Genomic DNA, 19,262 nt, shown 5'->3' on the forward strand with positions numbered 1-19,262 from the left:
CAGAGAAAAATGGGTTTTCCATTTAAATAAAATAATTTATTCAACTATTCCTGTTGCCACTGAGTTGCCACTTAGAATTTAGTTTGTTGGACTTTTGAATTCATCTAATTACTCGGAAATAGCAACTGAATAGAGAAGGCTGAATAGAGAATGAATAGAGAAGGCTATTCATGAGCTTTTACCAGAGCCATGAGATATTGCTATGAATGATTGCAGGCTATATATGTTCTCTGATGAAAAGAAATGACAGATGGGCATGATGTTCATGATGCTTCCAATATTTTCAAAGCTGTAGTCGACCAGTTTCAAGTGATTGATTTAGAGTCCAGAACATTTATATGTTTGGACAATATTTGAGGAATAAAAATAGGTGTAGCATTGGGCCTGATGTCATCACATTTTAAGCTTATTTTACAGAGAAGTTCTTGATGAGGAGATTCAGTGGTTGAATATGTATGTATGTATTCTCTACTTTTCTTGCAAAATGTTCTTTTCCAATGCGATTCTCAAAGGAAGGCATTTCTCTTTTTTAACAGATTATTATTACAGCTCCAGAAATTCAGAATGTGTGAGAGTATATGCCATTTCTCTCTAAAAATTGCAGAGTAGACAGTTTTATGTTCCTGAAATTTATAATCTGGCTTGAAAGTCAGAAAACCTGGGTTCTAGTTCCAGTTCTGCCACTAACATACTGTGTAGCCAAGCACAAATTATCTGATACATCTATATTTTTGTTCCTTCATTTGTAAATTGAAAAGAAAATATTTTCTTCCCCCTATTTCACAGTAATATTATTAGGTTATATAAAATAAAACTTCCTAAACTTCTTGGAGCTTGTCAAAAGAAAGATGATCTATAAACCCAACTTATAATTATATAACACTATATATCCTGCCAGACCTGAAACATTTTAAATCAGAAAAACAGTGAATAAAATTATTAAGAAAGATTTTGAGACAGGCGTGGTGGACCACACCTATAATTCCAGAACTTTGGGAAACCAAAGGGCAGGAGGATTACTTGAGACCAGGAGTTTGAGACCAGCCTGGGCAATACAGTGAGACCCCATTTCTACAAAAAATTTAAAAATTTGCCAGGTGTGGTGGCATCCACCTGTAGTCCCAGCTACTCAGGAGGCAGAGGCAGGAGGATCACTTGAGCCCAGGTGTTTGGGGTTACAGTGAGCTATAATCATGCACTCTAGCCCCAGCAACAGAGCAAGACCCTGTCTCAAAAAAAAAAAAAAAAAAACTCTGGAAAGAAGATTTTTGGGTAGGAATATTAAAAATATCAATTTATCATTTTAAAGAACTGAAGTTCCATGATACAATATTCTAGGAAAAACAAAACATCTGGCAATGGTGATAGGAGATGGATGAAGATAGTCTTATTTCCAAATGAAATTCAAAAAGATTTTCATCATCCATCTCCAATTTATTGAGACATCTTAATAGTAGCATGTATAAGACTTTGGCTACTAACTAATGAAAGATAAGGAACAAGGGGAAGTTAAGAATTACCTTAGAGACCACATTGGTGGAGGGTAATGTCCTTAAAAAAACGAGAAATTGGTAGAAGTGTGAATTGGGGTGATGAGGGTAGGAATGTGGCATGCTGAGATATTGACCTTAGTTTTGAATGTGTTGGACATACAGGTGTTCAGTGTTATTAAGCTATGTTCAAATCATATTTTGGAAGGGTTTCACCTAGCCATATTAGCTAGAATTTAGAGCCCCTGGTATCTTTGATGAAGATCTGAAAAAAAAATCTTTATTCTTTACTATACAGTAGTTAAAAAGAATGAGATAAATCTATATGGAGTGATACTACAGAATAATGTCCTAGATATATTTGGAAAAACAAAGTACATAACAGTGAATACAGTATGCTCCCCTTGGTGAAAAATAAAAGTGATATATGCTTATATATTCATAAACTCATTCTGAAAAGATACAGAAAAATGGGTAAATGTTGCCTCACAGAAAAGGACCTGGGGGACTGGAGTTCTAAGAAGGGAAAAAGACTAATTTTATTCCTTGTTCTGAAATCTACATTGTCTGATATGTATGTAGCTACTCTATCTTTCTTTTGAATAGTGTTTGCATAGTATTTTTTTCCATCCTTTTACTTTTAATTTGTATGTGTCTTCATATTTAAAGCAAGTTTCTTATAGAAAGGGTGTAGCTAAGTCTTGCTTTCTTTTTCCAATCTTTCAATCTGTATTTTAGGTATCCAGATGTTTACATTTAATGCGATTATTGGTATTGTGGGGTTTAAATCTACCATCTTGGTATTTGTTTTCTGCCTCATGTTTTTTTTTACTCTTTTCCTCTTTCTTCCTGACTTCTTTAGACTAAATATTTCACATGAGTCCATATAAATCTCCCTTTTGAGTATTTTTATGTGATTCTATATAATCTCTCCTTTATCTCCTTTTTGACTTATCTATAACTCTTTGTTTATAATTTTTCAGTATTTGGTTCTGGGTTTGCATGTGACAGATGCTGTGATTAGTGTATTTATATGTATTTAATCCTTGCCTCATTAGGTAGGTATAAATATCCCTATTATACAGATGAAGGAGAAACATTTTGCTAAAATTATAAATTAATGTCTTCAACCCCAGGTTTATCTGACTCCAAAACATACTTTGTAGTATTAGGAAAATATTGGCATAACCTTTCAGCCTTTGATATAGTCAATAGTCCACAAAAAGGACACCGAAGCTAAAAACTGAACTGTCAAGGCATTTTAAATAACTGAATATAAATATGGAGATTGTAAAGAGGTGAAGGCTCTGAACATAATGGATTGCTAGCATTTGGAAATAAAGTCAAGAATTATACCATCTCTTTTTTTCTCTTTCTTTGAAACTGAATGTAGTAAAACAGACAATGAAGAGAACACCCTTAAGGTCACGTTTTAAAACATCTTCCTGATAATATTAGTATGTAATACAAACCTTTATAACTGACTAGTACCTGATTGAGGTCAATACAGTATTTGAAAAAAGTGCCACTAAGGATGGACTGGGAGGCTTTATATTTTATAAGGCATCTTAGCCCCCTCAATAATCTCCAATACTCCCCTCAAATAAACTCACAACTTAAATAAAAGTGTGTTTAATATACAAATGCAATTTTAACACAAATCCCTTTGTCTCTACTTTTAACTAGATAGCCACTCCTAAAACTAATTTGATATAGAAATCCCAGAATTCCCATTGTTTGGGAAAAATAATTAAAGGAAAGGATGCTCCACCAATCAATGTAGGCATTCTAGTCTCCTTTAAAGTTTAATTCTTACAGTACAAATGAGTAAACTGAAAAAGGGAATTAATGGAATGGTACCATTTACCAGATAATAAAAACTTACTTCATCCTCAACAAATAACTCTTTTGTTCATTAAGATATTAATGACATATATTAAAATTAATCAATTTTATGTATAGAGTTTGATGAATTTTGCCAACTGCAAACAACTGTGTAAGAAACACTACTATCGAAGTGTAGAACAGGGCCTTCAACCTAAAGAGTTTCCTCAAGGCCCTTTGCCCTTGGTGACCTCCCCTTACCCTTGGCCCCAGGCAATGTTGATCTGCTTTCTGCCACTGCTAATTTTGCCTTTTCTAGAATTTTATATAAATGGAATCATAGAAAATGTAGTCTTTTGTGTTTGACTTTTTTCTCTTTGCCTGCTTTTGAAATTTATCCATGTTGCTGTGTGTATTACTGAGCAATATTCCATGGGTATGTGTAAGGCCGGTGGCGGGCACCCCTCCCCTCCCTAATGGAAAAAGACGAAGCCCCTCCTACTCCTCCATACCTGCCCTAAAGCTGAAACAAAGAAATTCCTCAGTCTTCCCTCCAGAGAAACTCCCATCCCCCACCCCTAAAAAAACATATATAAGCCCACCCAGACTTCTGGGTGGGGCGGCTTCTCTGGTTCCACTTGTGGGACCATGAGGCTCACCCGGGCCCCTCTCTTGGGACCCGTTACCCCCACCCGGGAGCACCCCAATAAAGCCTCTTTACTTATCCCTTTCAACTCTGCTCATCTTTCTTTCTCCGGTGCTGGCCACTCCAAAAACCTTATATTTGGTGCCAAAACCCAGGAGGGTACTTTAACTTTTGACTGCTCAGCCCCTCCCCTGGACTCCGGTCTTAAAACCTTACAGTATGAATATAGCCACAATTTGTTTATACAGTACCCTTTTGAAGGAGATTTGGGATGCTTTATATTTTTAGCTATTAGAATAATGCTACTATGAATATTTACATACACATTTTTGCATGAACATATGTGTTCATTTCTCTGGAGTAAATATCTAGGAGTAGAACCACTGGGTCATAAGGTAAAATGTGTTTAGCTTTAAGAGGTACTGTCATACTGTTTCACAAAAAGGCTATACCATTTTTGCATTCTTACTATTCATAACAATGTATGAGAGTTCCAGTTGCTCCATATCCTTGTTACCATTTGGTATTGTTGGTCTTTTAAACTTTAGCTATCCTATTATGTATTTATTAGGATTTCATTGTGGTTTTAATTTATCAAGCAAGGTTTTGATGAAAAAGTTGTATTTGTATACTTACCTGGTAGGTGAGATACCATGATTGTGAAGGTGGTTTTTCCAGAGAGCAAGGCTTATCTATTCCACTTCAGATGTGCGGCCCCCTGCAATTTCCCCAAATGTAGGAAATTTGCATAACTGTGGTAGTGAAGGACTGCGCTCATGCTTTCCCCTGGGGAAAAAAAATAAAAAGAGTTGTATTTCTAATTTGTGCTTTCCTGTTCATAAAAGAATGAGCTGACTTATATGCATTCTGATTTATTAATGAGTCTTCCATGAATTTGCAGTTTCCATCAGTTCCCTATAATCTGATCTACACTGGATAAAATAGTAAAGTTGAATCTACAGAGCTGAAGACTATAGCTTGTACTTCTTTGTAACTTTATCAAGGTATTGCTTACTTGTGAGACCAGCCTGAAGCAGTTCCTTCCTCCTTCCCTTCCTCCCTAGTAATCATCCATTCTTTCAACTATCATCTGCACTATTGACAAAGATAATATGAGTTCATTCCATAAAATTCAAATGACATAGAGAGATCTATATAAGAAAGTAAGTAAATCCATTCAATTTCACCCACAGAGAGACAACCATATTGATGATTTTCTTTCCAGATACCTCTTTATGTAAAATAATAGAGTATATTATGGAGTATTTCTTACAACTATATTGGCAAGATGATATTTTTAACCCCATTTTATAGTTAGGAAAACTAAAGAAAAGAAAGTTTCAGTAAATTGTCTCAAATTACAAAGCTTAGGAAGTGGCAGTGCTCATATTCAAATTGAGGGAGGCTGACTCCAGAGTGTTTAATCACGATCCTGCACTCCCATATAGATGGCTATGTATATAAGTCTGTTTATATTCTTTGTCATAGTACATCTCATGGATATAGTTATATGCTAATAAATAAAGTATACATTACCCTTTATAATGATTATAATGATTTCATAATTTTTATTATGGTACACTTATTTAACCAGTACCCTAACTATTGGTATTAATTTGTTTTTTATACTTAAATATTATAAACAACATTGCAAGAAACATTTTGGTATTTGCATCTCTATACAATTTCCAATTATCTTCTTAAATCACTAGGAATGAGAATGCTTTGTCAGAGTGTACACACATTAAAGATTTAATATGTAGTACCTAAGTTTTATTTACTTCTCAACAGAGCATGAGATTGTTCTATTTTCTATATTCTTGCCAACATTGGTCTTTGTCCTCAGTTGTGTTTTTTTTTAATCTTTGCTAAACTGAAAGTTAAGAAATTATATCACATGATTGTTGTATTTTAATTAATGTATTGATGGGGCTAAATATTTAGTTTTTTAAAAGTACAATAAATTTCATATTTTCTTATAAAATAATAATTTTAATTAATTTACTTTTATATCAAGTAAAAAGTGAAGTCCCACTTTTTATTCCTCTCTTCAGAGGTATCATTGTAACAGTTTAGTATATAACTTTCTAGAGGTTTTGTTATCTACTTACATATTTATGCATATCACATACATGTTTAATTTTGCTTTGATACAAATGGAAACATCTTCTGCAACTTGCTTCTTACACTTCAATATGTCTTGGAGAATTTTTCATTTTTCTTTAACTGTTACATAGTATTTCATTGTGTGGAGTTACTATAATGTAATTAACCAGTTCTGTTTATGAACACTTAAATCATAGATTTTTTTCAGCAAACATATATTACTTAATATATGCCAGAACTGTTCTAGAAATTAATAACACAACATCCCTGCTTTATTTCCATTTTGTAAAAAATGCCACAATGGACATTCTTGCACATTTTTGCACATATGTGAGTACAAAATATAAATGAACATATAATAGACCATCAATAAGTATTAGTTGACATAAGAAATGAAGATTTCTCTTTAATTGCAAAATAAACATATAGGCAGATATGTTTTATTTAGTGTACAGAGTGTTTACAATTTTAAAAATTAGTTTCCAACCTTAAAAAAAAGGAGTTCCCTAAAATAAAGATTTTTGTGACCTCTTGAAAAATCAGAAGATCTGATAACAGTGGGTCCACCTTTGCATAGGGCAGATGGAGCCAAGTGATTAGTGTGCAGTGGTTTGCCACAGTTCTCACCGATTCAAATTGCCTTGTTCCAGGCCACTTCCCTTATTTTTGTTATGTGCCTGGCTCCTACAGCTTTTGAATTTGCTGTCCTCTATTATGGAATAAAGAAAAAGATATCTAAAATAGACTACAGGTCTACAATGCTTAACAATTATCTCATATATCAATTCGTATAATACAATAATTTATGTCTTTTAGAAAAAGGGTTGGTCATCTTGGAAGCATAGGAAAAGGAGATTCAAGAGGTCAATGATGGCAATACCCTATTAAACATATCTTAGGGATAGAATATTTTAGCCAAAATAATCAGCTATTTCATGGCAGATATAGTATAGTGGTTAAGAGTTAGACTTCCTGAGTTTGAATCCTGGTTCTGCCATAAGCTCTAGGACTTTTGGAAGGCCATTTCACTTCTTTGTGCTCAGTTTCCTCATCTGCAAATGAGGATCACAATGGACCCTACTTCATAAATTTGCTGTGATATTTAAATGAGTGACTGGCCATGCTGTAATTATTAACATAGAAACATCAGACACTCATATCCTAGTGCCCTTAAATTTATGCTGCAAACCATTACTTTAATTCCCTTTTTTCCTAAATCCTTACTGGGCAACCTTCTGATGGCTTCCTGTATGGCATGACTTCAGGGAAAATGTACTTAAACCCTTTCAAGATTTCTGAGGAGTAACCACCTGTAGCATTCTTGATTTGATTATCTGAGTCTTTATCAATCAGTATATCACTGAGATGTGCTGCCAAGGAAGCAGAATCCAGTGACAGCTTGCAACTTTTTATTACCAGCAACAGTGTTTGGCTATGGAGAATTTCCCTTAAGTAAACTGGCAAATGACTGAGGTTTATTGAGGCTGATTTTCAGTTCACCTATTATGTTGGCCCTATAAGCTAATTCATAGTCATTATATATACAGTTTGACACTGTAGGAATTGAACTGACAATGCCTTTGTAAGGTGAATCTTGGGCAAATCATTTTAATGTATTGCAAAAACAATTACTTTATACTGATAAAAATTTATTAGCTTATTGACATTTACTGTGCTGAAGTTACCTTTACACTATCCACGTGAAAACTATGAATATAGGGGCCTTCCTAAACCAACCATTTTTAAAATTTGGGCAATTATATGTAGGCAAATGGATAATACTATTAGTAGTTAAAAATAAGTTTTCCCTATTAACTTATGAGTCTTCTCAAAAACACTATGCCAGGATTCAATATTAGTATGTTGTATGCTCAAAATTAGTATGTTTGTTTAGATTAGAAGTAAATTAAAATTTTCTTAAAAATAATTTAGAGTTTCACAAATTTAGGTTGGCTCTCCTTAAAATGCTATTCTTAGTTTGAATTAACTCTTCAATCTACATTTCTTGCTTCAGCAGGGCATGATATGAAACAAAGAGTATAAATGTTCCTGCTCCTCATTATGTGACTTTGTGAGAATCATTCCGTCTTGGTGTGGCAGCTATAGAGGTGTCCCACTCAGATCTCCCTACAAAAGCACCTGTCATGGAAAGTGCAGCTTTGGATCCACTAAGGAGTTCACATCAAGCCACACTTCCCCTAGTTGTTCCCAGATTTTGATTATGTGCAGTGGAGGTACTAGAACCCAACCTTTCCTGTCTGCTATCAGAAGGCCTCTGTAGGCATGGAATCCCACCCAACAGAACATCCACAAGAAAATCCACTTCATAGAAAAGGAGGTACAGAAGTGGGTCATGTCCCTGGGGTCTAATTGTTGTATCATATACTGTACTATTTAGATGAAGTGGTCCCCTCATAGTGCACTGGAAAGACCTACTAAAGTCACAGCTAAATCAGCAGCTTAGAGACAATAATCTGCAAGGATGGCATGCCATCCCTCAGTATTTAGTATAGGCACTAATCAAAGATTTCTGTATGGTATTGTCTCTAGGAGAAAGAATACATGGATCTGGGAACAAAAGGGTGAAAGCAAGAATGACCCCATTTATAATCCCTCCCAATGATCCACTGTGAAATGTTGTGCTTCACCTCACACTACTCTGGGCTGAGCAGTGTTAGAGGTCCTGGTCTTTAAAGGTTTTTCTCTCTTGCAAGGGGGCAGAGCAGGGATCCATCGAATTATAAGCTGTGTATAGCAGTAGGACACTTTTGCTCCTTTAGACCCAGAGTCTAGCAAGCAAGGATAATTGATTAGTATGAGGAGTTTGGGCTGCTTTTACCCATGGGGACAAGGAGAAATACTCATGGAACCCAGATGAGCCACTTAGGTGATCCTTGGTATTCCCTTACCCAATTGTAACTGTGAATGGACACATATAGCAGCCTCAGACTGAGAAGAGTATGATGACCAAGGCCCAAGAACTCTTAGGAATGAATGTTTAGGTCATACCACCATGTAAGTCGACATGATCTAATGAAGTGATAACCGAAAATGAGGGAAATACAGAGTGGATAGTGGGGACAGGATAAATACCAGTGTATTCAAAGACCAGCAGCAATGACAGGGACCATAGTTCATTCTGTTAACCTTCCTTTTCCAAGCTTAGACTTAGGAAGAGGGTTTACAGAAATCATGGAGAAGCTACACCATGAATGTTGTTATGAACTGATTTATAGTCTCCACCTGCTGTACTTTTGGATCCACCACTAAGTTTGCACCAGACTAAGCTTTTCCTCAACTGTTCTCAGACAATGACTAAGCACAGCAAAGATACTAGAACTGGGCCATTCCTGCCCAATTTGTAATTCCTCTAATGGATAACTTTGGCTTAGGACTCCCCATTGATATGGTTGAGACTCTCAGAATTGCACTGCAAACTGGGACTCTTTCTACTCACTCTTCTTTCCTTTTCTGCTTTTTCATTTTTTAGCCTGCATTCCAATCTGAGTCTTCCTGCCTTCTGCTCCTTCTCCTTTTATCCTTCATAGGCATTTTCTCTAATCAATTTCTTGCACATCTAACATTACTTTGGCATCTGCTTTCAGGAAACCTGCAACTGACACACTGGGTGTTGCTTCCAAATTTCAGCAAAAGAAAATGACAGCCACAGGTGATTAGAATGATTTAAGAAAGATGCACATGGGAAAAGTTAGAACATACCTTAACCTTTAGTTTCTAACAGACCTTTTTGAGGAGTAAAGAATTACTATGGTTTTGTTCAGTCAGCTACGAGGGGTCTTCAAAAATTTCACAGAAAATACATATTATAAAAAAACTATATATGGATCTCAAAAAAATTTTGCACCAAAATAAACTTGTACTAACTTTTTATACCATGTCTGAACAGGATCTAGCTGAGGTCCTAATAAAGATAAGACATCAGTTTGGAAAGAGGCCCTATCAAAGCAATATGAATCCTGCTAAAATTGAAGCAAGAACAAAGATTAAATTTATGGTGAAGCTTGGGTGGAAGAATGGTGAAATCATTGATATTTTACAAAAAGTTTATGGGGACAATGGCCCAAAGAAATCATCAATTTACAAATAAATAACTCATTTTAAGAAGGGATGAGACAATATTGAAGATGAAGCCTGAAGCAGTAGACCATCCATATCAATTTGTAAGGAAAAAAATTGATCCTGTCCATGCCCTATTGAAAAGTACCAATGATTAACTGCAGAAACAATATCCAACACTATAGACATCTCAACTGGTTGAGCTTACACAATTCTGACTGGAAAGTTAAAGTTCAGCAAACTTTCCACTCCATGGTGCCAAAACTTTTGTGCCCAGATCACCTGCAGACAAGAGCAGGCATTCAATGGAAATTTTGAACAAGAGTGATCAAGATCCTGAAGCATTTCTTGAAAGAACTGCAACAGGAGATGAAACATGGCTCTATCAGTACTATCCTAAAGACAAAACACAACCAAAGCAATGGTTACCAAAAGATGGAAGTGGTACAGCCAAAGCAAAAGTTGATTGGTCAAAAGCAAAGAATTTTTTTTCTTTGGGATGCTCAGGGCATTTTGCCTGTTGACTTTCTGAAGGACCAAAAGAACAACAACACTTGCTTACTATGAGAATGTTTTGAGAAATTTAGCTAAAGCTTTAGGAGAAAAATGCTCAGGAAAACTTCACCAGAGAGTCCTTCACTACTACAACAATGTTCCTGATCATTACTCACCAAACAAGGGCAATATCCTGAGAGTTTTAATGGGAAATCATTAGACAACCACATCACAGTACTGATTTGGTTTCTTCTGACTTCTTTTTGTTTTCTAGTCTTAAAAAATATCTTTAAAGGGCACTAATTTTTCTTCAGCTAATAAGGTAAAAAAGAGTCCATTGACATGATTAAATTCCCAGGACCCTTAGTTTTTCAGGGATAGACTAAATAACTGGTATTATCACTTACAAAAATGTGTCTTGACTTTGATGGAGCTTATGTTGATAGTTTATATTTTTTATTTTTATCTTTTAATTCCATATGCCATGAACTTTCTGAAGTCCCCTCATTCTTGAGAAACTTCTCCAAAAATATGTATGCATCTAATAACTCTGATGCTGGGTCAATACCAATCTAATGCATGTTTATTTCAAGTTTTATGGTAGCTTTGATGGGACATTCAAGCACAGAGCCTTGCAATGTAATTCTGAAAGGCATTGAAGTGAGGAAAAAAAACTTAACTTCTCCTCTCTCCAACATACCCTCCCAAATTGTCAGGTTAGTCTCTCCACTGCTTTTAAACACACCACATTCGTTCTTGTCTGGCTGCCTTTGTTTAGGAGGTTCATCTGCTCCTCCTGTTCAATTCTGCTCATCTTTCAAGTCCCATCCTTATTCTAGCCTTTACCCTGTGGGTTCCAATTATGGGGCCCTTGCCATGTGCATTACATAACTTGTTATTTTCAAAATACATTCTCTTGTATCATGAATGTTTGTTTAATATATTTATCTTCCTAACTAGACTGCAAATTCCTTAAATACTTGACTCATTTGGTAAATAGTCATAATCGCAGAATTTTAAAATTATGATTCTAGATGCTGAAACTGATATGTAGACTGTCACTGCACTAGCCACCCGTACTGAGTATTGAAGCTAATGAGATTAGAGTATAATAAAATTGAATGTTTACTATGTACCCTGTATCATTTTAAGTCCCTTACATATATTAACTTATTTAATTCATGACAGAAGCATCGTTCCTCATGGCTTTCTTTCTCTTACATATCTAAACTATCCAATTCTATTGGCTCTATAGAGCTGGAATCCTCTCAATTCTCACCAAATTCATCATCCTGGTTCTAGGATCCATTATCTCTCTCTTGGTTTATTGCAATAGCTTCCTATGCATTCTCAATACTCACATCGTAATCCTTTAAGTAATATCAGTCTTCAAAAGCCTGTATGACCTACAAGATCCTAAACAACTTCCCCCTTCCTCCATCACCTTAACCTCATCTCCCACTACTGTCTGCCTTACTTACCCTGCTCCAGCTAAGTTGATCTGCCTTGATTTTTCACACACAATGCACTTAGAGCTATAGATTAGTTTCTTCTTCTGCCTGGAGCACACCCTCAGTTGTATACCCAACTAATTCTCCTCCTTTAAATACGCTCAACCTTAACCTTGTCAATAAGGCCTATATTGACACTATTTAATTCTGCAATTTTACCCTCCGTCTCCTGATTCCCCTTGATCTTTTTTCTTTTTCCACAGCACTTCTCACTCTTTAGCATACTATATAATTTTTAAACTGTATATTGTCTGCTTTTCCCATCCCCATTTAAGCTCCATGAAGGGAGAGGTCTTTGTTTTTATTCATGGTTGTATCCCAAGATCCTAAAACAGTGAAAGGCACTCAAAAAATATTCAGTGAGTAAACTTAGAAGCTAGATTTTCCTTCTGCAAGGTCACTGTTCTTTGGTTATGAACCTTAATAGGCCTCCCAGCTTCTGTATTTGACAGAGGGCCAAAACCACAGAAGGCCTGGAGGTCATGAGGCTAGCCCCAGATTTAAAAATTATCACAGCCTCTGAGGGGCTTAAGTTCACATCTCGACCCTTAGGTTTGGAGGACAGGGGAGGTGTAAATTAAAAAGCTAAAAGTTAGTTTCTTGGGATGGGTTAGGGAGGCAGGGCAAGCTTCCTCCCCTTTCGCACATCCACGAGTGTGTTGCAGTTTAGGTGACTTTGAGCCTCCTCTTACCAAAACAAATCCAGCGCCATCGGGATTGGGCTCTGTGACGGGGGCCTTGCCCTTCCCCCGGCAGCTTCAGTGCCCTCACTTAGGTGGTTAGGCCGTGCCTAAACATCTTTTTTTTTCTGGGTCGGGATGTCCCTGCCACAGGGACAAGGCACGAATGTGCCCTGGCCTCTGAGCCCAGGCGACCCGCAGGAAGCCACAGGGGCCACAGCACAGGTCTGCGGGCAGGCGGCGGAGCGAACACCCAGGCAAGGCCCTCCGACGCGTCACGCGAGCGGCGGCGGCGGCTGCAGCGACGACCTCCTGGTTCCCGCCCGCCCGCCGCACGCACGCGCACTGAGCCCAACATGAGGGTCGCGGCTCTGATCAGGTAACTGGGCGCCGGAGCCGCCTCCCTCCTCCCCAGGCAGCCTCTCGTCCCTTCCTGCCGCCGCTGGCGCCAAAAGGGAGAATGTCTCTGCCAGAGCCGAGAGTTGGGGGCCCGACAGCTCCTCAGAGCCACAGGAAGAGGCGGGGCCTTCAGGCTATTGCCTGGTCCACTAGTCTGGTCGTGGGCTTGCGCTCCTCCTCCTCTTCTCTGTCAGTCGCGGCTTTTCTGGTCTTCCAGCCTTCAAATTTGGATTCACTTGGGGAACTTCAAAAAGTACTGACACCTGGGTCCCACTGACAGAGGCGTTGGTTTAATTACTCCGGTGCGGCCTGGCCTCGCATTTTTTAAAGCTCCTAATGGGGCATGAAGTTTGAGAGCCACTCCATGACTCCACTTACTCAGTTAATAACCCTTCGCCCCTTTCTCCTCGCGTTCTCCGTCCTGTTGTGTAGTTCCCTTCAGTCAGCTGGGTCCTGGGTGTCCGGCTTTCCTCCCTAGCTGTTACTGGCCCCGCCCCCTCCCCGGAAGGCCACTCCTCTCTCATCTTCGTCCCGCGTGTGTGGCTCGGCAAGACTGATGTGTGTTGCTGATGGCATCCGTGTGTTTCTGCTTTAGGACTAAAGTACAGAGACGAAATTGTACTCATCTTATGCTAGATCTAGTTGCTGTTGCTTCGGACTCTCCTCATTGCTTTAGAGTAACATTTTTGGTAAAATACTCCTTATTCCAAAAGGAGTTTGAAATCTGTGGTAACCCAGTCATATTTAGGTGTTTAAATAAGTGTTGTGACTGACAAACCCAAAACAGGCCAGTTTAAATATTTTCATACTTAATCTAGAAACTAAGACAAAGGGGAAGGGAACACTACCAGCATTAAAAAGGTACTTAAATATTTGTTTCATGATACATGGAACCGTGTACAGTGTCTGAGATACATTGCAACGATGCGTTTACTTTGATAAGCCCATTTAAGATTCCATAAACGTTTTAATTCAATATCCTCGGTAATTGATACTGGCTGACAGTATTGATCTATTAAGGATTATTGATATGACATTCCAGACCCTTCCGCAGTGTCTGGAACATTGCATTTTCTTCTATTTCAATGCCATTTTGAGGAGACTGGACCATAATGTCACAGTAATTATTGTTATTTAGTAAATTTCCTCTGTAAAGTGAATGATTAAGCTTTAACCATTGTGGTTTTCATTTAGTCTAGATAGATAAGAATTAGAAGTAGCCCAGGAAATGAGTAATTCACATCCACATTCAGTTTGTCAAAAGCTTAACGATTGAGGTAATGCACACTATCTGAAGATTTAGAAGTGTAGGAGGGGAGGAGAAAAGAAGTTGGTGCAGTCCATTACACTAAAAACTCTGTAATGTGCATATATTACTTTTATAATAAAACAATAATTTACTAAAAAAGGCAATGTTGGAAAATTCTGTATGAGCTGTATAAAATGTTAGGAGATATGCTGTATGAAACAATATATATATATGTGCTTGTGAAATATATGTCTATATTATGTATTATATGTCTGTGTTATATATGATCATGTATTTTATATATATATATGCATTTAAAGCTGAACGCAGTGAATGTATTTGCTATTTGTGTGTCTACAACAATGAGAGATGGGATATGTGTGTTTTAGGGAACAACTGAAACTGAGGTTCTTACATATCTTTAAACCATAAGAACACTGTTTTCCTAATAAATAAATGAGTGAGTCATTGAATTTTATAGCTGAATGACACCTTGAGGATTATCTAGGCAGGCCATTCTCTGATTTTATAATGAAGCATGTAAACTCAATTACATTGAATAACTTAGCTTAAGATCCCAGGGTTGGGAACTAAAACTCTCATCTTCTGTAGGACCTCTCACCTAACATATACTTATGTACTTAGTGGAGTTCTAAGAGGAGAATAAGGTACTCAGCATTTCCTAAGCTTGTTTTACTTTGAAGACCTTTTGTCCTTAGAGTAGTTGGTTAACATTTTATTGGTCACTAGTGTTCCACAGAACACAATTTGGGAAATACTACTTTAAAACCATATTTGAAATATTGGCATATTTTAAAGTGAACTGTAAGGATAAGTTCTGATCCCGGATGCATGCCTTTCAATCTTCAATATTCAAAAGAATTAGTCAAATCTTTTTGTTCTGGGAAAGTAGAGTAGTGAGGTTCAATGGGGAAGTTGTGAAAGATACTTAGAAGAATATCAGATCTGAAGAGAGAGGGAGCATGGGCTTTTTTATAATTCACTTTGCCGCCTGCACTCTTCTTTTCCCTTGAGAAGTTCTGGAATGAGAGTTGTTACTGATGGGAGGGTGTTAAAGGCAGGTGAATGTGGAGAAATAAAATAAAAGGCAAAAAGGTCCGGCTTCTGGGGTCATCAGTTTCTTTAGTTTCTTGGGCTATGAATAGGTCTAAACTAAACATTTCCTGGGGTTACATTTACAGATTTTTAGCAAAGATCGGAAAGAAGGGAAACAGGAAGAAAAATAAAAAGGAGAAAAAAAATAGAGAAGCAATAATATTAATAAATGAGAAGAGAAATATGTATAGTGGGAAGCACTACAATATTAAACCAAAATAGCATATAGATTGCCACTCAACCTTATTATAGATGAGGTGCCACTTGCCTTGACTAAGTGATATGCTTCTGCCTTAGGTAGATTTGGAATGAAAATTTAGAAGTTCCTTTCAGTATGTTACTAGATTTAAGCCCCAAGCCTTATTCTGCTGCCATCATATATATATATATGATGTGTGTATCTGTGTGTGTGTGTGCGCGCACGTGCGCGTGTAGGATATATATGGTGATGGCTGATCGTACTGATATTTAACTTCAGTGTAATTCAACATTTTGCTTCTTATCTCTGTAGAATTTGAAGCCCCGAAGCATGTCAGACTTTGTCATTACATTGGAACTCAAATCTTTAATTTGATCTTTTAATTGCTGATGGTAGCCAGTTGTTAGATTTCTTCTAGCGGAGCAGAATGGATGTTTTTCTACTTTTTCAGAAAAAAAATTTCATCTAAGGAGCATATATAATAAGTGTTTAGCTGGGATGTAAATTTAAATCATTTTTTATTTGCAAAGCACTTTGTATGTTAAGTAAAGCCACTGTCACAAACCAAAGAGTTTATTAGAATTGTTCTTTGTTATAATGGCATATAATTTCTTAAGCTCTTATGAATAGCAAACTGAGGCATTCAGATTTACTCAGTTTTCTTATGATTTAGAATTTAATTTATTTCATTTTAATTTTAATTTTTTTTTTTAGAGACAGAATCTCACTCTGTCATCCAGGCTAGAGTACAGTTGGACAATCATAGCTCCCTGTAACCTCTGACTCCTGAGCTCAAGTGATCCCCCTGCCTCAGCTTCCCCAGTAGCTAGGGCTACAGACACATGCCACCACATCCAGCCTGATTTTTTTGCATTCTAATTGTGAAACAGTCCTCATATATTCTGAAAAGCTGAGCAAATAACGTTCTATTTTGATATCTAGTGATTCTATGTTGAATAATAGTCAGTGGCCTGATATTTATCTTTCTATTTATCAATTTATTTTTTAGTGGTGGAAAGGACAGCTGTTATAATATGATGCAGTGCATTGCTGCTGGGCATCAGATTGTTGCTTTAGCAAATCTAAGACCAGCTGAAAACCAAGGTAAGTGTATGCCTTTATTGGGAAGTTGCCTAAATGACTGAAACTCCAACTTCATATTAAATAATTGTATTATATTAGGTGCTATGTTCTTCATAGAAGTTAGCATTAAGTGTTTTTAGTTAAAATATCTTTTAATCCTCATAACAACTCCTAAAGAAAGGCATTATTAATCTTACTTTTAATAGACAGTGATACTGAAGGTCAGAGATTTTGTGTTTGTCCAAAGTAAAATAGCTAGCACAAACTTGCAGAGTTAAGACTTGAATCCTCTTACTTTGGAGCTGCCATTCCATAAAACAACATCTCCAAGTGTTGCAAGCAGTATTGAGGTAGATAAGATATAGTCTCATGCCTCTAGGAGCTTGGGAAGTAAGACATATTAATATATTGATAAATGATATATGAATTTTATTATTAAAAAGATGCAATTCACTTATCTTGGATGTAAGCCAAAAATATGAGACTTGTGAGAAGCACAAAGCAATACATTGCTACTTTTCATATCTCTGTGGTGACAAGGGCATCCACATATAATCCACAGACCTCACTTTGAGTACTTTTTTCATTTTTTTCCCCCAATGAAATCCCCCAATTAGAACTTAAAAAATATATATATGTATTCACCAATTTGCTTTTTATGCTCTTTTGTCATACCTATAAAACTGTAGATATTAACTGCTAAAATGTAAGAGGGAACAAAGATTAACACTTGTGCTAACTTTGCGTATTACTCCTTCTCACGTGAATCTTCTAGAAAGATCTTTTTATCATCTCCTTTACTTCTTTCCAGGCTCCATGCTTTTGTACTACTATTATTTTAAATGAATTAAATGAGTAGTATATGTGAAAACATTAATCATAGTTCCTGGTATGAATAGGCATCCTATAAATTAAGCTGAATTGTAATCTAGCAGCACCTTTCTCCCTTCCTTCCCTACCTCCCTTCCTTGTTTCTTTTCTTCCTTCATTCCTTCCTCAAGGCTACTAGTCTACTGTATTTTTAGTTTTATATCATTTTTAAATTGTTTTCTATTCATTTTATCTTTGTTGTATGCTCCCAAATAGATGGATTATAGGCTTTCTGAAAGGAGAAGTCATATCTTCTGTCTTCCTTTAATTGCTCCTCAGTACTTGGGGCAGCTCTATGCCTCTGGTAGGAGTTCCCTCAAAGTTTATTGGTGGACAGATGTGTAATGAACTAACTTGAATTAGCCCTGGAATAGTGAGCAGTAATTTCAGTCAGATATTTGAATTTTCTTTCCTTTTATGATTAAGAGCCAAGTAATGCTGGAAATGATGTGGAAAGATAGAGGTTAGAAGTATGTTATAGGGAGAAAACGAACAGATCCTGTAGAGAGTCAGAGGTAAATGAACATGCTAGGATTTTGTGCTGCGATTCTGATAATGAGTAATAGCTGTTTTTTCAGAAGGGAAGAGTTTTTGAAAATGATCTTCTAGTTCTGGCTGTAAATAAGAAATGGAAAACTTTTTTTTTTTTTTTGAGACAGAGCCTCACTCTGTCACCCAGGGTAGAGTGCAGTGGCATCATCACAGCTCACCACAACCTCAAACTCCTGGGCTCAAGCAATCCTCCTGCCTCAGCCTCCCGAGTAGGTGGGACTACAGGTGAAAGCAACCACACTCGGCTAATTTTTCTATTTTTGGTAGAGGCTAATTTTTTTTGATTTTTGGTAGAGATGGGGTCTCACTTACTCAGGCTGGTCTCGAACTCCTGACCTCAAGCCATTTTCACGCCTCGGCCTCCCAGAGTTCTAGGGTTACAGGTGTGAGCCACTGCTGGGTCTGGAAAACTCTTTAAGGGTGAGTGGGAACTGTATTGTAACTTCTATATTATAAAAGAAGAAGCAGAATCTCCTTTCAGGCTTACCACAGGAAAGAAACTTCCTTATTCCTTGTGGCCAGTCAGGCAAGTGGAACTTTTAAGCTTTCTATCTTAAGAAGTTTTAGTCTTTAAAAAGCAGATGTTTATATAATATATAATGTCTATATGCTATATTCTAATTTCCCTCCCTGAAATTTCTATCTTGTCTTCAGCTTTTCTACTGAAGTATAATAATAATTAATTATTATACTTGTATGGAATCATTAATGTATACTTTTCCTTGTGTTCTTGGTTCACCAGCAGGGTGGTAAAATGACAAGCAAAGTGTGTCTTTAAATTATACTTCTCAGTGGAATTGAGACATTTATTTAGAATATTCTTAGTGGGAAAAAATGTAATAGTAAATAGAAATAGAATAGTATGAAATAAAATGTGGGGAAAAAAGCAGCTGAAACTGTAGTGATTGTCATAGAAGAGAATAGATAGCTGTGGGTTGGTAGATTGAGAAGGTTTAGCTAATCTT

General features: G+C 36.8%; 1 protein-coding gene and 1 non-coding gene across 2 annotated transcripts in view; both read left to right on the top strand.

Moving 5' to 3' along the window:
• The first annotated feature begins 4,588 nt into the window (after window positions 1–4,588).
• LOC138380946 (U1 spliceosomal RNA) lies at window positions 4,589–4,749 on the top strand. Its single transcript, XR_011232920.1, has one exon. It is a non-coding gene; the product is annotated as a U1 spliceosomal RNA (small nuclear RNA).
• Window positions 4,750–12,985: 8,236 nt separating this feature from the next.
• DPH6 (diphthamine biosynthesis 6) overlaps window positions 12,986–19,262 on the top strand; it is a 170,375-nt gene continuing 164,098 nt past the window's right edge. Inside the window, exons 1-2 of the mRNA XM_069461940.1 lie at window positions 12,986–13,208; window positions 16,802–16,896. Of these exons, the coding sequence (XP_069318041.1) occupies window positions 13,186–13,208; window positions 16,802–16,896 (118 nt within the window). The 5' untranslated portion in view covers window positions 12,986–13,185. The remainder of the gene's footprint in view (window positions 13,209–16,801; window positions 16,897–19,262) is intronic.

This window comes from Eulemur rufifrons, chromosome 2 (genome assembly GCF_041146395.1).
Source record: "Eulemur rufifrons isolate Redbay chromosome 2, OSU_ERuf_1, whole genome shotgun sequence".
Taxonomy (NCBI): domain Eukaryota; kingdom Metazoa; phylum Chordata; class Mammalia; order Primates; family Lemuridae; genus Eulemur; species Eulemur rufifrons.